Source organism: Notothenia rossii (assembly GCF_949606895.1).
Source record: "Notothenia rossii genome assembly, chromosome: 10".
NCBI lineage: Eukaryota > Metazoa > Chordata > Actinopteri > Perciformes > Nototheniidae > Notothenia > Notothenia rossii.
This window is the reverse complement of record NC_136908.1, coordinates 14811391-14832764: the sequence shown is the minus strand read 5'-3', so window position 1 is coordinate 14832764 and position 21374 is coordinate 14811391. Positions and strand designations below refer to the sequence as shown.

General features: G+C 41.2%; 1 protein-coding gene across 1 annotated transcript in view; it reads left to right on the top strand.

The window, feature by feature from the left end:
- The window catches only part of znf704 (zinc finger protein 704), a 53514-nt gene that overhangs the window by 27927 nt on the left and 4213 nt on the right, over window positions 1-21374 (top strand). Inside the window, exons 3-4 of the mRNA XM_079654653.1 lie at window positions 9953-10056; window positions 11354-11651. Coding sequence (XP_079510779.1) covers window positions 9953-10056; window positions 11354-11651 — 402 coding nt within the window. The remainder of the gene's footprint in view (window positions 1-9952; window positions 10057-11353; window positions 11652-21374) is intronic.

Sequence of the window (21374 nt, the reverse complement as noted above, 5' to 3'; positions counted from 1 at the left end):
CTCCACTCAGCATCAAAGAGACAGGCCAACACACACACACACACACACACACACACACACACACACACACACACACACACACACACACACACACACACACACACACACACACACACACACCACTCCCTTTTTCTGTCTTTCATGCTCACTTTGCTCACAGTGTGATTCTGCAGCAACACAAGTGGAAGAAGCTCAAAGTGTGGGAGGCAAAGTGAGCAAGGGGGAGAGAGGCAGAGAGAGTTTAAAGTCAGTCCAGCAGGCCTGAAGGGAGGAAGAGGAGCGTGAGCACTGAGTACAGATAGAGTGTGGGAGAGAGGGGGGTGCAGCGCTGGACTCTGTCTCAGGGAAATTCCTGCACCACACCTTTCTGCTGCCTTCATTCAAACGTTTTGGGTGACTTACTATAGCTGCAAGGGAGGTGTGTGTGTGTGTGTGTGTGTGTGTGTGTGTGTGTGTGTGTGTGTGTGTGTGTGTGTGTGTGTGTGTGTGTGTGTGTGTGTGTGTGTGTGTGTGTGTGTGTGTGTGTGTGTGTGTGTGTGTGTGTGTGTGTGTGTGTGTGTGTACCAATATTCTACTCCTCTTCTTTCTTCCATCTCCCTCATCATCACGCTTTGCATTTTAAATGAGTCTCCATCATTACACCTATTACTCCTATCTTTAGAGCTATGAGCATTTATCTTTTGAGCACTATCTCAGGGTTGTGACAGTATTGTTTCATTTCTGTCACATTGTTCATTTCCAAATCTGTGCTGTTTTTTGTGTGGACTTTTTGGCTTTATGAGAACGAGTTCTGCAGAAAAAAGCCTGAAAATGAACATCTTAAATCCCAGGGGCTATCAGGACATCCGATACAGTTGTTTTGTATGGTGCTGCACAGAGGCAGAGTGCAAAAGTTCAAGGAGCAAACAGATCAAAATGGCTGCTTTTTAAAGCTGCTGATGTACGCTTACAGTATGGGGTGCAGCTTTGCCTTTAAAGAGACAACAACTTTGTATTTTGTATTCATCTTAAAACGTGTTTGTTAAGAACTTATGTGATTCAGAGATGCAGCGATAGCACAGCCTCAGGGGACTAGTTCAGTACATCAAGACACAAAAGATAAATACAAAAAAATGAACATCAAAACGTAACAGTGCTAAAACAGCTAGGCATGTATATTGACGAAGGAGTTTTGAGGCGTTAGAATATAATGCAGCAATAATACATAATCACAAAGTCAGTATAAGATGCATTAAAGGACGTTTTCTTGGGACATAGTATTGGCAGAAATACACCCAAACCATTACATGTGGCAGTTTGAGACTGGAGTTGATGAATGTGCAATTTCATTTGTTCACTCACCTCGTGTGTAATCCTGGCCCATTAAGTTTGGAGCAGGATTTAGTTGGACAGAGTACACAATGAAAAGAGTTTATTGCATTGTTTCTGGCTCCATGTGAATCATCAACTGTGTTGTATCTAATCTTGTCAAGAATGGAACAGGAGTTTTCGCTCATTTGCTTTAAGTGGAGGTATGATGAAAGCCGGTTCCAGGAAAAGTAGTTTTAAGTTATTGTACTGGCAAGATATGTGCTGTGGTTTCACTTCACTGTAGTCTAGGGAATCTTTAAATTCTTTTTTTAAGCATTTATATTTGGAAATAGTCAATGTGGGACTTGTGGGTGTTGTATTCCTGGGTAAGGATATGAGTTGGTGCCTCTCAGGTCTTAGAAACAGAGACAGAAGTTATGTATGTATTTACCATCCAGAAAAGCCGTTTGTAAAGAAAGAGGTTTCCATTTTCTTTTTTTAAAGAAGTTATCATTTCACCTTGTTTCTTTTTTTTTAAACTGAAGTTAAAATGTGATGAAAAATAAAGAAACGGTACAACATTTCATTGGCTCACATCTACCAGTCAAACCAACATGGCCACAGTAACTTGAACCCCTGTTATTGTCTCACTGCCTGCCCAGTGTTTAGTTTGAAACTGGAACCTGCTTGTCCCCTATAATGGTGGTGAAGACTTTACCACATACACACACACACCGACACACACACAGACAATCACACACACACAGACAATCACACACACACACCCTGCCGTCCTTCTGTCTTTCTCGATCCCATGCAGGCTCTTTTTTTTGTTAAATTCACTTGTGGTACCTAAAAGAAAAAGGAGCACATATGCCCCCCCAACACACACACACACACACACACACACACACACACACACACACACACACACACACACACACACACACACACACACACACACACACACACACACACACACACACACACACACACACACACACACACACACACACACACACACACACACACACACACACACACACACACACACACACACACACACACACACACACACACACACACACACACACGTTGGCAGGTTGGCTAACATCCATATCTCCCACTAAGCTCATCAGAACCCCTGAAGAGGGAGCTGTTGTTTTACTTGTATCTTCATATTCCCCCACATGAATGAATCCCTACTCATCCATCTAATCTTAACTCCTGTAGTTTATGTATTTTGCTGTGTTCAAAATGTGTTCATGATTTTATCACTAAAGGTACTAAATAGTAGCTTCCACATAGTTACAGTAATTGAGAAAAGCCCATGTTTACCTGCTCAGTTCCACCTTTGCTTGCATTTCGTATCTAAGTCAAATTAAAGGAGAAATAATAGGCTGATTAATCAACAGGGAAAGTTATACATCAATTGCAGCTATAATTACCTTTTAATATTTGTAGTAACGTTTTTAATTGAAAACCCTATTTTCCAAATGTCCATAGCACCATGTGTGTCTCCATAAAAGTGTGGATGGTGCATTATTGCTGTATGTATTGAACAAGTTGAAATGCTCTGTGAATGTCAGGTGTAAATTGTTGATGCTTGAACAACATATATGATAAATAAAGAAGAAAAGTCATTGGCCTTTTTAGGTTTCAATTTTAAAATGAGAATACTCCACAGCACAACCATTAACAGCATCTACAATAATATTAAGTTTGGCCTTTGAAGATGAACTAATGATCCATTTATGAATAGCCAGCAGCAGCAAGATAAAACGATATGGATCTGTTTCATGTAATGTGTATTAGCAAACAAGCTCTTCGCTTGCTCTCTGGCTTTCTTCTGATGGAGCTAAACAAACACGATCATGTTGCATTTACAAAGCCGCAGGGGTCCGATATTGGAAGATGTTTTATTGCTAGTTAGTGAAGTAAGAATATCAAAACACACACACGCTGTGTCACATACAGCGACACACAAACAAGCTAACATATGAAACTCATTTATCAGAATTCACTTACCCATCCATTAGCTGTCCCTACGTCCCCTGTGTCGCGTGTATCATGCCTCTTATCATGCGTCTCTCTAACACACACACACACACACTCTTGTCGTGTGGTAATTAGCTCTAATAAGCACTTGGCCCAAACTAACTTTGATAAGAAGACCACTAATGTGAAATGGGATTTGGGGGAATACCCCTTCCCACTCTATACATCACATCTTAATTGCTATTCCTCCTAATGTGTTTTTCTAAGATTTACTATTTCATATTTCCAGACAGACAAAGCACTCAGTAATTATTGTCAGTCACTGTTGCCATGGAGATAATATCTAAAGTCACATGACAGCCTCCCAAGGTGACCAGGAAGTGGTTTTTACGGCAAAGTTGGGTGGGGGGTTATGTGTGAAAGTGGCAGTTTTGTGTTCAGCTTCGTTTCATGATTTATCTAGAGACTAATGAGATCATATTCAACAGTGGAAAGGGTAATAAATTACACATCAGCTAATGGAGGCGGGGGCTCTTTCTTTGTTAGCTAGCACTCTCAAAACCATCGGGAAAACACTCCTCTCCCTCCTAAGTTAATACACTTTTAATAGCTCTCACATTAATGTTAAAATGTATTCACAAGGAAATTATTGATTAATTAGACCCTCCAGAAAAACGCGGGCAAAAATCCTTCATTATGCGATTAAACATGCGGGGTTTTATGTGATTTTATGCGGTGAAATTGCGGGAAGTTAGGAAATATGCGGAAAGTTGCGAAATATGCTAAATATGCGGGGGAAAAGAATAACAATTTTTAAAAATATTGGGCTGTCTTATTTATTCTCTCTCACACACAACCTGCCACTAACGTTAAACCCCTTTACTATTCAATTAAACACATTCAATGTTTATTTATTGTAAAAGCAATTGGGCTATTTTAATCTCACACACACACCCACACTTCTCTGCCTCATTCTGTTTTCATTTACTCGTTCTTTATCTGACCAGCTTCAATCTTGTAGGCTACTCACTTCGTTTCTTGTAGCCCTCGAAAGGGTTTTGGAGGTTGATCCCTCGGTGAACGTGAGTTGAATGGCTTTCTTGTCCGCAGCAGCAGAAAGCATTTTCGAATGTTTGAATGAATCAAAGTGGGTCACCACCGTCGATTTTCTCTTATGCTGCAACACACAGTTGCACGGGGTGCAGAATAGTTTCCCCCCACTTTTTGCCCGGTCTTTAGTAGAAATGTTCGTTGGTAAATGAGCTCTATACAGTGTTGTTTACATTCTGTGATGCGCGAGCTGATGACGTCACGTTAAGACGAGTTAACTTTTTTTTCTTCTCAACTTTGTGTGGAAAAATGCGGGGATTATGCGGCCTTTTGATAAATATGCGGCTTTTTTTTAAATCTGCGCCATTTTGCTGATTATGCGGTAAATTCTGCGATCGCAGAATCACGTTTTTCTGGAGGGTCTAATTAATGCTAACTTTGAGTCTGTCCTTAACTTTAACTGCAGAGTTACAGTGCTCCTCTGAGGCAACACAACTAACTGCTCCATTGAGCTGCACAGTAACTGGGTTACTTCAAATGTCAAGACCACAGATGAACCCATTTGTAATAAATATTGTCTCCTCTAACAAACAGTCTCCATTTAATTAAAGGTGACTGGCTGTTTGTCCGAGCCTTAAAAAACAAACAATGAACATTTTTCACAATAAGAACAAATAATTTGTATTGAAAATAACAAGTAAGTATGTATCAACATCTAAAAGGGGTGTCAACTTGTGCCAAGGAGTAGTTAGAGAGAAAAAAAAAACATATGTTCAAAAAGATTTCTTAAGACCAACAAAATCCGTCCGTTTGCTTTATTCTGCAGAGACTTTTTTTAAAGGGAGGTTTCTCATAGGAGCATGGCTAAATTCAGTTAGTTTTAGACAAAACCTGTTTCATAAAAAATACTGCAGTAACTTTTCAGTTAGTCATCTCCACAGTAAACATAATCATGTGTCCTCTTAGAGTCAGAAATGCCTCATTAGTCACTGGTTTGTGTAATAACGCTTGTCAGCTTTGAGTCCTCCAAGCCATCTTAAACACATCTGTGTTATTTTAATGTCACATGTGGATTTCGGGATTTTCTTTCTCTCCCCTCAGATTTGCTTAAAGAGCATCTTGCAGGGTTTTTTTCTTTTACATTTATGCTTAAACTTGCTTGAAAATTACAATTAAAAAAAAGTGAATGCAGGATTTGATATGTTTTACGAGACATAAGGGCAGGAATTCAGAGGGAAAGGAGCAATTTTGAGCTCTGCTCTTAAAAACTGCTTTTTTTTTAAGGTCATACGTCAAACGCCGTCATATTACATAACAAAGGGGAAACATCTCCGCTCTCTGCGGGTATAGTTAGTAGTTGCGTTGAGTTGAGCGGTTGTGTTTTATTGAGCTGGTATTTTTCGGTAGTTTTACATTGTATTTCACCATTTGTAATCATGGTGCAGTATTGAGTTTGTGCAGGTTGCACAAATACCAGCCTGTCAGGACATCGAGTCCACAGTAAAAAGGACCGGTGTTACAGTATAAGTTGAGTCATGACAACTGGCGACATTCTATTATTTTCGTCATAGGAATCCGGGGCGTGTACATTGAGGACCCATTGTTGACTTACCAGGAAAGAAACATCGTTTGTCGTTTACGTTCATTTTTTGCTATATCTGCCTTCCTAAGATCACTTTGCTGCACATTCAGTACTCGTATGTGAGGTTGTGGGTGAGAGTCCGATATCGTGACGCTTACAGGGAGGTATCGAACATTACAAAGTAGGTGACTGTGTGGATGCCTGTTCAAAACATTGCAAACTTCAATAAATCATTTAAATTATATATTTGTGTCCGACTTTCATTTGTTCATCGTTCTTAATGTGATGTATAGTAGCTTTGATAGCTGTCCATACCTTCAGACAGCCTAAAAGTAAAACACAAGTTGTTTATTCACAGCCCGAACGCTCATCGAGATGACTGGATCAGTCATGACAACTTGTGATCAGCTCCGATTAAATTGTGATATCAATTCTGTAGCTAACCTCCAGGGAGCACGTTTATTTTATGAAATACCTGTATCCCTCTCATCACAACAAGACTCTACACTGTGCAGGAAAAACAATTACATACATGAAAATAACCTTGATGCATGGGAATTAAACACACAAACTATCTTCCGTGGCTATACTGATATGTCACAGTAACGGTAAACCACAGAAAAGTAAGTCCAGCGGGGCACAAGTTGAATACATATAATACGGTAGTTCTATTATGCCTTTAAGCCTATACGTTTAACGTTTATTTCATAAAATAAACGTGCTCCCTGGAGGTTAGCTACAGAATTGATATCACAATTTAATCGGAGCTGATCACAAGTTGTCATGACTGATCCAGTCATCTCGATGAGCGTTCGGGCTGTGAATAAACAACTTGTGTTTTACTTTTAGGCTGTCTGAAGGTATTGACAGCTATCAAAGCTACTATACATCACATTAAGAACGATGAACAAATGAAAGTCGGACACAAATATATAATTTAAATGATTTATTGAAGTTTGCAATGTTTTGAAGAGGCATCCACACAGTCACCTACTTTGTAATGTTCGATACCTCCCTGTAAGCGTCACGATATCGGACTCTCACCCACAACCTCACATACGAGTACTGAATGTGCAGCAAAGTGATCTTAGGAAGGCAGATATAGCAAAAGATGAACGTAAACGACAAACGATGTTTCTTTCCTGGTAAGTCAACAATGGGTCCTCAATGTACACGCCCCGGATTCCTATGACGAAAATAATAGAATGTCGCCAGTTGTCATGACTCAACTTATACTGTAACACCGGAGCTAGCGTTCGTTCCTGGGTGCGTTGTGCATCCACCTCCCTGCAGCACATGCTCTCCACAGCTTTATCAGGAAACCGTTTTACTTCTCTCTCCCCCCCTTCGCTGCTCTCTCTCTCTCTCTCCCCCCTCCGGTACACGGCACTGTAAGACGTAGTGTGGAGTTGCATTAGGTAACGCTGTGGTGGCTGTACTGCTCCAGCCGTCTCCTTTGTGTTTGTTTGTTTCCCCCTGTCTGTGTTGTTTGTGTGTGCGTGGTGGCTGTCACTCCTGGCTCCCGGCTCAACCTCCACTCACCTGCTGCAATCAGCTGTGCACCCTCCCCGACTACACACCTGCTTTCCATCAAGCCATTTACAACGGCATATCAACGGAGGCTCCACAACCTTTCTCCGCCAGATCGTCAAGTATCAGCCGTATCTCTCGTCTCTCCTCCGGTACACAGCACCGTAGTGTGGAGTTGCATTAGGTAACGCGAGATACTTGCGCATTAGTTTCTGTTATGGATAAGTATCAACAGTCCTGCCAGTAACGTTACAATATTATCAATGCTACGTTAGTTATAGCCTGATATATGATAGCTAACTTCACAATGTTGTGATGTGACGTTAGCTAACATTCTGTAGCTAACGCCGGTCACTCGCCAAGATAGCTGCCCAGTTCTCCACTGGTTCTCCTCACACCACAGCTCCATTTCTCTCCGATGGCCGTTATTTCTTCTAATCCTTGGCTGCTCCTGGTCTCTTGTACGCCTAGCAGGCTCATAATTATAAGGTTGTGGTCCGTCATATGCATTCGAATATTCATGCTCAACTTCTTCTGTGTCGAAACTAGCATTGGGTTCCATGTTTATTAATACGTTACACCGTCCGCTCTCCCCCTTGTGTCCCCCGTGTTACGTCACGCGCGGGAGGTCACGTGCCGAGGCTTTTTTATGCAGAAGTGAACATTTCTTACAAAAACAACGCCAGATGTCACTGTAGTGTATATTTCTGTATATTTTTTTGAAAATCTAGTGTATTCATCATTTTCCTACACATTTATTCACAGGTGTCTTTAACCTGGAAGTTGCTATGTAACCCCGGTCATCTTGGACGGGGAGCATCTGTGCCTTTAAAGCCGTTCTAAAAATAAACATGGGGAGTCACTTCCGGGCTTAGACGGGGCCTCTCACCACGTTTAACACTGTTGTTGTTGTTGTAAAGCCTCTCATGTAGCCTTTGGTCGTATTGTATGCTTTGGTTACATCCTGTAAGGGTGTGGATTGTTGACCAAGTGAAAGTCATTACATGTCTTTCATGCTTTACAGTGGGATGGTTTACCAGAAATTCAACTGAACATGACTCTGAGGCCTTTTGCATGTTTTAGCATGTACTTGTTTTTACTGCATCACAACTGAAGCCCTATTGTGACAAACCCTGTGGTCCTCATCACTGTGGTTACTTTTCTGGCCACTTTCCTAGTTTTTATATAATTGTATTACTTTTAATTTAGTTACTTTGAAAGGGAAAATTTACTTTAAAAAGAAAATCCAGATGTTTCCTCTTACCTGTAGTGATATGTATCCGTCTAGATTGTTTAAATGTGAGTTGCACCACAAGCCAATATCCATGTTACTGTATGCAATTATATAGACAAGCTAGACGATATTTACCACAGTTGGCATTGGCATAACACCAAAACAATCTACACTGATGAATAGCCCACATGTAAGTGGAACATTATCTAATGTAGATTTTGTACTGAACTCTAAGGATTGAATTATCATTTGGGCTGGATTTCTTTTTGCTCGCCTGTGCATGAAACTGAGATCAGATGGCAGAGAAAATGCATGAATATGAACAGTGTGCCCTGGTACAGACACAAGTACTGATGGAAACTAAATGATGGCTGATGTCATGTTTTTCCAAGGCAGCAGGAGATTTCATCATTGTAACAATTTTACATACTGACTTTGATCATTTGGCTTTACACACTATCAAAGTCTTACTTACTCAGGAAACACACACACCGACACACACACACACACACACACACACACACACACACACACACACACACACACACACACAGTGCTTGTTATGTTAATAGGGAACATGTACCATAGATATGCTGTCTGTAATAAAGCTATTGACTTCTCTTTGATCACAGGGATTGCCTCTCTCTGAGGAATACATGCGGGAGGATTAAGACACCTGCTTCTAGTGCACGTTTGCCTCTTGCCAATTACAAGAGAAAAAGATGTGTGCAGTGTGTGTTTAGCCTGTTGTATGGCCTGTTTTCAGCCTGTTGGCTGCTGTGTGTACTGCACAGCCACTGAGCTTGTGTTAATTGCACAGGCTTTAGGGTTTGAAAGTAAGACCCACATCAGTCTAGATTAGTTTAAACATGTTATTTTTATACAGCAGCATTTCAGCTGTTGGCTGTTGATTTTACCAATAGTGTCTGGCCAATTGCGTCAGTCTCCCTCAAAGAAAATCAAATAAGAAAAAAAACTTGAAATACAATTAGCAGCCTAGAAAGTCATCACACCAAAATGCAAAGCAGAGTGGCCTGGTTTTGTCTGAAAACATCTGGAGGGAAAAGAAGACACACACTGTGTTCTTTAGCTACATCATTTATATTGGGCATGCACAATAAAATAGGTTATGGTTATTATGTATTAGTGCGATAAGGAAAAATAGCTGCTATGTATCCGCCATTAGTACAAAGTTGCTTCAATTGACTCTGAGGTTGGTGGCAGAAGATGCTCAGTAATATCTAACTCTTTTTCTCCTGTGTTCACAGACGGTCGGAGGAGGAGGTGGACATGGACAAGGTGACGGCTGCCATGGTGTTGACGAGTCTCTCCACCAGCCCGCTGGTCAGGAGTCCGCCTTTCAAAGTCAACGGTGAGTTTCTCAATTGTTAACTCGCCCAATAAGTGGGAGACATCTTTTTGAGTTTTGACGAATACAATATGTTTTAAACTTCAAAGCTTCAAATACATCTTTGGCTTTGATGTGTCATTTCTTTCTACCAGACCTTTATGACCCCATGAAAAAGTAGCGCAGCCAAAGTCTTTTATTGGCATGTTTTGCCGTTCGCTGACTTCTCATTCCCCCACAGCTGTTATCATGTGAATGCATGTAGAGTAGACGCTTAGATGGATAAATGACTGCCACCTGCTGTGCCTTAGGATTCTCTCATCAATGAGTTGTGGAAATGTACAAAAAAAGCACAAAGAATCTGTATCTCTGCCACCCTACACGGTGGCGGGAATCCAAAGTGCCCCTTAACTGCAATCACATGCAACCGCTCAGTTAGTCTGTGTAACCACTGAACATTCAACCGTGCAGCCAACCCTCCAACCACCATGCACATGTTATCACAGTCTCACACACACACACACACACACACACACACGCACACGCACACGCACACGCACACAGGCAGTCAGATGTTAAATACCTCATGCATACATGCACAAAGTGGATTTTAAATACCAACTGTACACTTTTATCTTAATGTAGTCATACACATGTCACACCAATGTATACAAGCTAGTTATCCTACAATGTGCATTTACATCGGTACACACAGTTAGTTCTCATGTATTGTGCAACATGCCTAGCATCATGGTTCACCCATAATCCAACATACAGTATGATTGTTCAGTTGCCTTCTAACTCTCATTGAAAGATGTTTTCTAATATAAAAATAACAAAAGAAAAAAGATCAGAGAAGCATTCTTATCTTCACCAAGCCTATCAAACTATATACTCTTATTCTCTTTGACTAACATCCATCTAAACAAACACCTAACTTTCTCACACACACTAAAGTACACACTTTAAAGTTTCCCCCAGCCTCAACCTTTACAAAGTGAAATGTATTTTGTTGCTGATATTCATAAGAAAAATGTCTTTGATCTGGAAAATCGAGACCTTGGAAGTGTCTCGGCGGAACCAAGTAACTTTTCTTTTTTCCTAGTGTCGCACACAGCAGGAGTTCTGGAAGGCTCTTTGTGTGAAGTGCAAATAAAGCTGTCTGAACTTAATTGAATGTCTTGATCTCCCATCACTGACAGTCTATCTCCCACAGGTTCTGTGAATGTATCATCTACAAATATGAATAAAGCACTTAGATTTGCTGTTTGATTTCCTCTCAGGATTTACCTTTCTTCCTGTCCCCCCCCCCTCTGTTTAGAAGGTCTGAGTGGGTCGTGGAAAGACAACGGCTCCGCTGGCCCCTTCACCCCCTCCAGTAACAGCTCCTCTGGGGGCTACTGGAGCTGGTCTGCCCCCAGTGATCAGTCCAACCCCTCCACACCCTCACCCCCGCTCTCCGCAGACAGCTTCAAGCCTTTCCGTGTGCCCAGCCTGGGGGGTGTGGGGAACGGCCCCGCGGGGCCTGAAGACCCCAGCTTGGACGATCAGGACGGCAGCAGCCTGCTCTTCGATGAGCCCATCCCTCGCAAGCGCAAGGTGAATACTGCAGACAAAATCTAAGTTAAAAGGCTGGGAAGAAAAGGCCAGTTGTCTTTCTTAGCGCTAAAAACTCATCTCAATCGACAAATAGTTAAAGGCATTTTTACTATTAAAAAAAAAATAGGCAAGCACAAGAAGAAATATGTTTATTGCTCATATTTGAGAACATTCTAAACATCAGACAGTAAGAAAACCGTTTCATCTCTTCTTTTGTTTGACAAACATTAAATTGTTCATGATGGCCATCGTCTGGTATAAAGCGGAACAGCTTTCTCCACCAAAACTCAGCTGGTTAAAACGTTGTTTTGTCGCCTATTCACAGCCAAAATCTGGATTTAGTTCTGCTTATTTACGTGTTTTTTGTTTCTGTTACAAAATAAGGATTTAATCAGTTTGAATGCCACATATTAACCAGCACTGAAGCAGTGAGACGTCAAACAAATCACTGTTATAAGCTTAGTTTTTTTTTTCACAATATGTATATTGGTATTTTCTTATTGAACAACAAAGTACATCACAAACACATACAGTACACACAGGATCATTGTGACAGTATATTTCAGTCTCTGCTTTCTTAATTTTGTTTTCTAATGTTTGTAATTCTTGATTATGCTGCTTAGATTTAGAATTTGTAAAACTGATCATTTATGCTCTTATATAAGCTTTAAATGCTTCCCATCTAATGCTGGCTGAAGTTTCATCTGTGTTTAGTTCAAAATAATTGTCAATGCAACTTTCCACAAATGTAACAAAGTCTGGGTCTTGAAGTAGATAAACTTGTAACCTCCATCTTGCGTGACGTTCAAACCTGCCTAAATTGATCTCCATAAACACTGTCGCGTGGTCACTTATTACAATACTACTGTAACCACAACTTTTGACCTTGGAAAGAAGTTCCACAGAAATAAAAAAATAATCAATGCGTGAATGAGTTTTATATGAGCTTGAATAGCAAGAAAATTCCCTCTTATCCGGGTTCAAGTTCCTCCAAACTTCACTTCACCTTATATCCTTCATATATCTAAGCAGTGTTTTCCTTGTTTGCACATGAGTCATATCAACCTGTGTAGATCTATCAAGGAGTGGATCAAGAGCACAATTAAAGTCTCCTCCTATAATATAAAGTCCCTCCAAAGCAGACAGTTAGAAACAATCTTTCAAAGAATGAGGGGTTATCTTCATTCGGGCCATAGTCACTTATACAATTAATTTTTTGTGACAAAATATTGCCTTGGACAATAATATACCTTCCATGTGGGTCTTGGATAGTTTTTATAAGTTGAAATGGTATCGATTTGTGTACAAGGATAACCACACCTCGTGCATAAGTACTATGGGAAGAATAAAATACTTGGCCTGGCCACCTTTTGCTTTTAGATTTTAGATTTAAGATATTTTACCCTGTTTAAAACTTGCTTCAATTTAGCCAATTTTCTGATTCCCCGGACGTTCCAGCTTGTAACTTTAATATCCAAACTACTGCTCTGACTTGTTCTCTCCATAGACATTCATCTCAGCATTATAAAGCAACTAAACTGTAAATATTTTTACAAAATGATTAATATGGTGCAAGTGACCCCCCTCCTCCCCCAAAACAAAACACATACACACGCGAACACACCCCAGAACAGGCACACCCTCAACCCTAGCATTTCCCCAACTGAAATGCTTACCCCACCCCTTGTGTAGAAACATTGAGGGACGTTGATCCACAATATGCGAGGAGCAACCAGTCAGGGGCCCTTTCTCATTTCATCAAATCCCCCTCCTCGACTCCTCGACTCCTCGGTCCTCCGGTAGTGACCCGGAAATGAATTTCAGCGCGCCATGTTGAAGGACATCTCATTTCTCTTAATGCACTCCGAGGACTGAGGATCGAGCGTCGAGGAGATCTAACCGAGGATACACTGATGGGTCCTCCACGGCTCCTTCGTAGATGCATTTCCGGGAACAGAGATGTTTCAAAGAGTCGTGACGCACGGCCGGACTTATCTCAGCCAATGACAGCTCTGCATGCATCCCCTGGATATTATTTATTAACTGCTCTCATTGCGACGCGATGTTTACAGTGAGAACAGCTGTGAGGTCCGTGCAGAAAGCAGAGCAGTGTGTATAATATATATCACTCAGTATAACACGCCTACTCTCTTTATTTGCTGTAGTTTAGTAGATATCTACAAACAAAGAGTCGATATTTTTCTAAGACCATTTAGTGCTTCACATAATAAAACACACAACGGCTGTAGCCTGATTATATGCTTTGGGGCTGTAGGTGTGTGTGGTACAGTGTGTAGGTGCGTGTGTGTGTTGTACAGTGCGTAGATGCGGCGGACAGACGGGTCTCAGTTGGTTTGGTGTCCTCTGCTTACTTTTAATACTTATAAATAAAACTTTTGGCCCGTAATTTCAATTCCTTATTGTAGCGACCAGAGGGGGGGGGGGGGGGGATATATCCAGTCTCTCATTGTGTGTGTGTGTGTGTGTGTGTGTGTGTGTGTGTGTGTGTGTGTGTGTGTGTGTGTGTGTGTGTGTGTGTGTGTGTGTGTGTGTGTGTGTGTGTGTGTGTGTGTGTGTGTGTGTGTGTGTGTGTGTGTGTGTGTGTGTGTGTGTGTGTGTGTGTGCGTGCGCGCATCCGTAGCCTGTTGTTGTCTCATTATACCGCACTGTGAATGAATTTCAAAGTAAATATATAAGTGGTCATGAACACATCTGTCCATCAGACAGAGGGCTGCTGTGCCTCCTGTCATCATTAATGGACGTCTCTTTAAAATGACCGCTCAGAGGAGAGGAGTTCTCATTTCTCTAACCGCCTGCTGCTTCCCCTCCTCTCTCCTCGGCTCCCCTCCTCGGCCCCTCCGCTCGCATCTCCTGTGGGCGGGACTAAGTCTCGAAGATAGGAGTCGAGGAGGGGAGTCGAGGAGGGGAGTTAAAGAAATGAGAAGGGGCCAGTGTAACTCGACCCAAGCTCACAAAACAAAACAAAAAATCGGTGCCCAACAACCACACATTAAAACTTGTCAAGTAATATATCCCTTCAGGACATAACACAATACCATCTAAACATATTAAAACAATATCTGCTGATCTAATGAAACATACAAAAGACATATGAACACAATGCCATCCTTATTATATAGGTCTACTTTCGAACAGAATTATATTTCTTTCTCTTAAGAAGGAGAGAGAGGAATAAAATAAACCTCCATATACACACGTGTATAAACTAAGACAATGTAAATGTTTGCAACTGTAAAATAGGTGGTCTCGGAACGCTTGCTTGCGAACTCTGGAGCGGTTCATTGCTGGTGTGAACGCATTCCGCACCAAAACATAGGAAGCGTAGTATTTACGTGTCAAGAACGCGGATATCTTCAAAATCTTTAGCGAAAGTGTCTTTCAAGACATCCGCGGTTGTTTAGTTAAAGAGTGAAGCAGAATGAAGTGTTGAACAGTTTCGTGTAAAGTAAAAATTATCCGTCAGCTACAGTACATACAAGTAAGAACACCTGTCGTCTGTGAAACGCCCCTCCTTACTGCAGAACGTCTCTCATTATATGTGTTATAATTAGGGGTGCACCGAATGGGAAATTCTTGGCCGAAACCGATACCCAAAATAGGAAACAGTTGGCCGAAAACCGAATGCCGAAAGTGATTAATATATATATATATATATATATATATATATATATATATATATATATATATATATATAATGTATACATTTTTTACCAATGTTGTTCAGCTAGCTGATTATTGAAAAAGACATGATTATGGCAAAACTTAACTTAAATAATAATCACTATTATGGGTCCATAAAACATTTATTCAGCACTTTTGAATGCATACAGTACATTAATTCCAAGTCAAGTGCATTTTCTTTTCTCTGTAGGATAACTACAACAAAGTGCATTCTGAACAAAGCCACAGTGCTTTAAAACTGCATAAACATCTAGGCCAGTAGGCCTACTACAAAATAGTGTAAATAAGACTGTAACAGCCAGGCCTTCAACAACAACAAATGCACCTATAAGCTTGGTAACCTAACGTGTTGTTGTGATGACGTAATCAAAACGCGGCAACAAGCAAGGCGCGCGACCATGCTCGCGGCTGGCTCACAGCCAACATGTCTGCCGCTTGGAGATATTTAAAAATATCAGAGAGAGAGGCGCGGATTGCGATTTGTAAAACGTGTTCAGCTGACATTTCTCGAGGGGGTGTAACTGCAAAGACTTATCACTTCGGGATTACTCCACCACTTGAAATCAAAACACCCGGACAAATATGCGGAGTATGATCAACGTAACCCTGTTCTCTGACATTCGGTGATATTTTTTCGGTGCTAAAACCCTTTCGGCCGAAAGCCGAAAGTGCCTTTTTAACCATTTTCGGCCGATCATTTTCGGTGGCCGAATATTCGGTGCATCCCTAGTTATAATGTTATGCTGTTTTCTAGAGTCTGTTGATCTCCAGATTAACAGCAGCATGAGAACAACCTGCCGAAAGTGCCGATGCTCCATGGCGGAGGCTCCGGTAGAAATTTCCGGGATTTGCGTTTTTACCCCCTTAATGTCTGACCAATGGTTGAACAGCATTTCCGTGCACATGACTTGTGTTTAAAGTTTATAGTCCGTTTTGAAATTTTGCCGTGTGAACGCAAACCGAACCTTCTGAAAAATGAAACAATGTAACAAACTGTCGTCTGGTGCGCACCAGAAAACGGACTATTAGGTGTGAATGCATATAAGCGGACGATGACCGATCTGTGTCGGTTGGGTTTCCCCGACGCTAGCGTGCGATGAACCCGCTCCAGAGTGAGAGCCCTGTCAGGTGTCAGCTCCAGCCATCGTGTCAGCAAGTCGTTAACGAAGTTGAGGAGTGTTTGTTGGCCCTCGGCTCCTTCTCGTATACCAAACAGCCGCAGATTGTTTCTTCTGCCCCGGTTCTCCAGATCGTCTGTCTTTGACTCAAGGTAAGCGATACGTTTGTTAACGGAGTCAAGTGCGGCCTCCGTTTTTTCAAGCTTCTTCTCTGCGTGGTGTATGCGTTAATACGGGTTGAATTGGAAGAAACATCCCGTTTTAATTATGTTACTTTACTCTCCAATGCTGCCATTGAGGTTGCCACGACAGTCAGACGTGTGTCAATGTTGTCCAACTTTGTTCCGAAGTCCGCCTGCAGTGATTTCAACTCGCTCAAAACGTCCGCTATGTTAGCCATGTTGCTATCTTCTGAGTCGCTCCGTGGACTTGGCGGGGCTGTTTTAATCGACCGACTTCGTCCTCGAGTGAAAATATCGCAAGCCTTGGTCGCAGGAGGGTTTGACATATCAAAGCTGATATTGTGTTAAAATATTTTGCCGTGTAGGTAGGGATTTTGTATTAAATTATGTGTGGTTGTCGGGAGCCTCCCAGCTAAGCTGCCATCCTGGTCTCGTCCACGTGACCCCTCCTATAAGCTTAGTTTAGTCTTTTTATCTTTTCGAAGACACTCCACACGAAACATAGTTATACAATTAGTCACCAAACAAACAGACACAGATTGATCAACTATGTTTACGTATCAAATGATCACAGTGAGTTAAATCCAACCGAAAGTTCTTCATAACTTTATAACAGCCCCATCCTATGTCAAGCAGATAAGCTCTGTCCCTCTGTACACACCAAACCCTGTGTTTCTTTATGATTTAGTCTGGGGTTTGAAAAATACATACTGAGTAATAGTTTATTGTGGAAGAAAGGCCAAAGCAGAGAGAAAGATGCATTTTAAGATAAAGCCATCTTGTTATGGACAAGGTCTAAGCAGCTTTTCAAAGAGTTATTTTGAAAAGCCATTTTCTCTCAGGCCGAAAGCTCCAATTAAATTGCCTAGTAAATTCCTGAGCCCTCATAGTTTCTAGGAAATAAGAAATTGCTCTGATCATGACCTTATTCGCCCTAGAAGGATTATAAAAAGTCGCAAGAGTACTGCAAGAATTTCCTTTTCTTTCAGAGCGGAGTCACATATTAAGGGGTTTAGAAGAGAAAGGCAGCAGCTCTCCTGATAGCAGGCAGATCTCTAAATAAGAAGAGGTCAGATGTACACTAGCTGCTTGATTCCCTCTTTCCACACACTGATAATAACCTCTGAGGTTAGACTCTCTGACTGATTGGCAGAGATAAAAATGGGACAGGGAAGGACGCGCAGCCTTTCTGCTCCAGCGGTGGTTTCGTCATTGTTGCCCTGATGTTATAAACACAGCACACACGTTGTTTTTTTTCTCACTCGTCACTTTGCCTCTTCTCATTTCTACACACACCACTGACAGCTCAGTGTCACTCATTATTTGTTCAGATGTATATTGCTTTGCTCTCCCTCTTTATCTCTCTCTCTCTGCTTATCAGCACTCCTACTTGCCGGTTGGTCGTATCATCCATCTAACCCTCCTTTCCTTCTCACTCCTCCTTCCTTCCCCCACTTCCTCTCCCATGTTTCGACCTCCCTCTCCCCTCTTACTGTCAGTGTGTGTGAGTGTGTGTCCTCTCTGGACATTTGCCCTTCATAATTACTTCTTAGCCTTCACGTGCAGCCGCTCCATAACGGCAGTAATGATTTTAATACCCGCTACAGCAAACATAAGGATCCTGCTGTCCTCATGTCTTGACTAAAAATCGATATAGACCCTGGGGTGAGCTCAACATCATACTGTAGTAATTGGTGACTTATCACAAAGACGACCAACAAGAGAGAGAGAGAGACATTTAAAAGTGTAAAGGAGAGAAAATCCGAGCCAAAGAAAGGTTATGGATAAATAATTAAAGGGGACTAATAGGAATAACTGAACTGAGAATTAGACAAAAAAAGATTTCTTAACAATTGGATAACGATGTCGGTAACTTACATAGACACAGATAAACACACACACACACACACACACACACACACACACACACACACACACACACACACACACACACGGTCTTTGTGCAATGCCTAGGTTTCACATTAAATTATCAACACACTCCTCTGGTGCTCCCTCTTCTCTTTTGGCAAGGAAACACATTTGGATGTCACTATTTAATTAACTGTGAAATTCTTCTTTTAAAGGGAATAACTCACACTCACCACCACACAATAACATACTTTGTTACCCGGAGACAAAACAATGCACAAGGGGGGAGAGGGGGAGACAGAGGATTGTTGATGTGCGTGTGTTTCTGAAAAGAGGAGGAAGATTTAAGAAATGAAAAAAAACATATTGTCCAAATGAAATCAGCCTCCTTAACAATAGTTTGATGGACAGGCCTATGAGACCATTTATAATGGCTCATAGCGGGGAAGCTGGAGGGAGAAGCACATGGGGCTTATCACTCCATTCAGAACAATATACAGTCTCTCTAAGGACGCCTGCGCTGTAATTACAGTACACAGAGAAAATGATACGGTAGCCCGCCAGCTCACAACCAGAGAAATCTACTGTTTTTCTTCCTTACTCAGCTCCTAGAAAAATGTGTTTTCAGACTAGCTCCACACAAAGAAAAAATACATCTATAACCAAGGTGAAGGAGAATATTGTATGAAGTTTTATTTGTATTTATTTTTGTTAGTATCAAGTCAAAATGTACTGTTTTTACTAAAGTGAAGTTTGACATTATAACACAAAAATAATCCACTTTTTGTAATAATAGAACAATCAGTTTAAGCTTGGATAAAATGCAATTGAGATGACACTTAAAGCTTTTTGATGGAGCTACAGTCATACATTTCATTAACTGTACATTAGCGTGTGACAGGATAACACCGACCATAGTTTTCATCATATTTTTTCATTTCTGTCCGTTCTTGCACTAGTGTCACAGATGCTGCCACTTTAAAGATCTTATATAATAGTTATTTGACTGCTTATAACCTCCAGTAGGTGAGAAAAATGTATTTTCAGCAATGCTGCTTAGGGCTGGACGATTAATCGATTTTAAATCGAAATCGTGATTATCAAATCGCAAAGCCTGCGATTTTGTTTTACAATTTTTGTTCTTGTTCTTCCTGTGTGTCAGTCATCCACACCAATCAGAAGTGCTGAGCTCCACATGTACCAGCCATTGTTAACCAATCAGAAGTTGCCTATAATCAGTGGCGGCTCCAGAGTATTTTTGTTGGGTAATCTATGGTAGGGCTAACCCATACAGTGGTGGGGCTCAAGTCAGTATTTGCAATGTAATTACATACACGCTATATCGCCCCCCTTGACAGTGAAACGCCACGCGTCTCAATCCAAATTGAACTGTATGAAATAAAAAGGCACATTTGTCTTGTAGTAAAGAAAAAGGGCGACCTGAAGCCAGTCCTGCAATTTCCCCACAGGTGAAAGAGTTGACATGCTGAAAACCCAACCCCTGCAGGGGGGTGTGGGGGGATTCTTACCGAGGAGATTTTTTGAAATACTAACATAAAATACACATTCTGGTGCTCTCTTAAGAAGAAAAATAAATAAATGTATCACTACACGACATATTTAAAAAAATGAATGCCATTTTAGTTTTTTGTTACTTCGTTCTGAAAGCTGAACGTGCTGCTCCTCACAGAGAGAAGAGGCTGTGTGAATTACTTTACATTGTGGATAAGGGTGGATAGCCCCCATTGTTTTGTGTGTCAAAATGAAAGACAGCCCACACACCTATCAATCATCAAACCGTGGGGTCTTATTTCATTACGTGTTGATGATTTCTATCAACACGTAATGTTGTATCGATGTATATAGAGATGTACTACAGCAAAAGTATTCTCCGTCGGGACTTCCTGCAACAACACCACGCCGTTATCGTGATTCTGATTGGCCAGAAGACATTATCAAAGATGTTCTATTGAGAAGACGATCACTACGTGACAAAAGTTTTCAAACCCGTTTCTAATCTTCGGTATTTCCAGACAAGTGGCTACTGAAATCAATCTTACTAACTGCTGTCTGTGCAATTTACTCCGCACGAGTTGGCGGACTTTATTTTACTTACTTTAACATCATTTTTCTTGGTATGGCTGTAGCCTACCCCAGCCATACCCTGGTGCTGCCACTGCCCATAATAGAAGGTGATAGACAGATTGATCCAATCACCTGCCAAGTATTTTTGAAAGTGCCTGCCCTTTCCAAATGGCTTCCAATGGAGCTTTCCTAGATGGTTTGGTGAAACAAACAAACCATCTGAGTCAGGTTAGTAATGCTCCATCACATGTTTTACATCTATTACAGGGTGAATCTTAAACTGAAGCTTGACTTTAAAGCAACCCAACGGAAGTTTCATATAAGTTTAGTTCTTTCACTCGTAGCTCGGGCTGCGGGGGCGCTAGAGACGGGAGCTTGTTGATGTGACCTTCCTAGCCGGAGTTATGGCTGCATTTTACAATAAACTTCGGTTGGGTCGCTTAAAAACAAATATCGCAAATCGAATCGCAATCGCAATATTTGTCCGAAAAATCGCAATTAGATATTTTCCCAAAATCGTGCAGCCCTAATGCTATTATGCAGTTACTTGAGAAGCTTTTTTCCTATATGCCTGTAATGAGGAGGAAATATAATTATAATGATGTACTTTAGGGTGGTTGAACAACCCTGGAGGGAAATACCACCTCTATCACACCTCCTGTAGTGTATAAATAGATTTAATTACATTTAAATTTAAAGAGTTTTATGCATATATCAGGAGAAAATATCCTCGAGTCAATCTGCACATGTTTGACTCCTTGACATGATAGGAATGTTGTTATAAAGT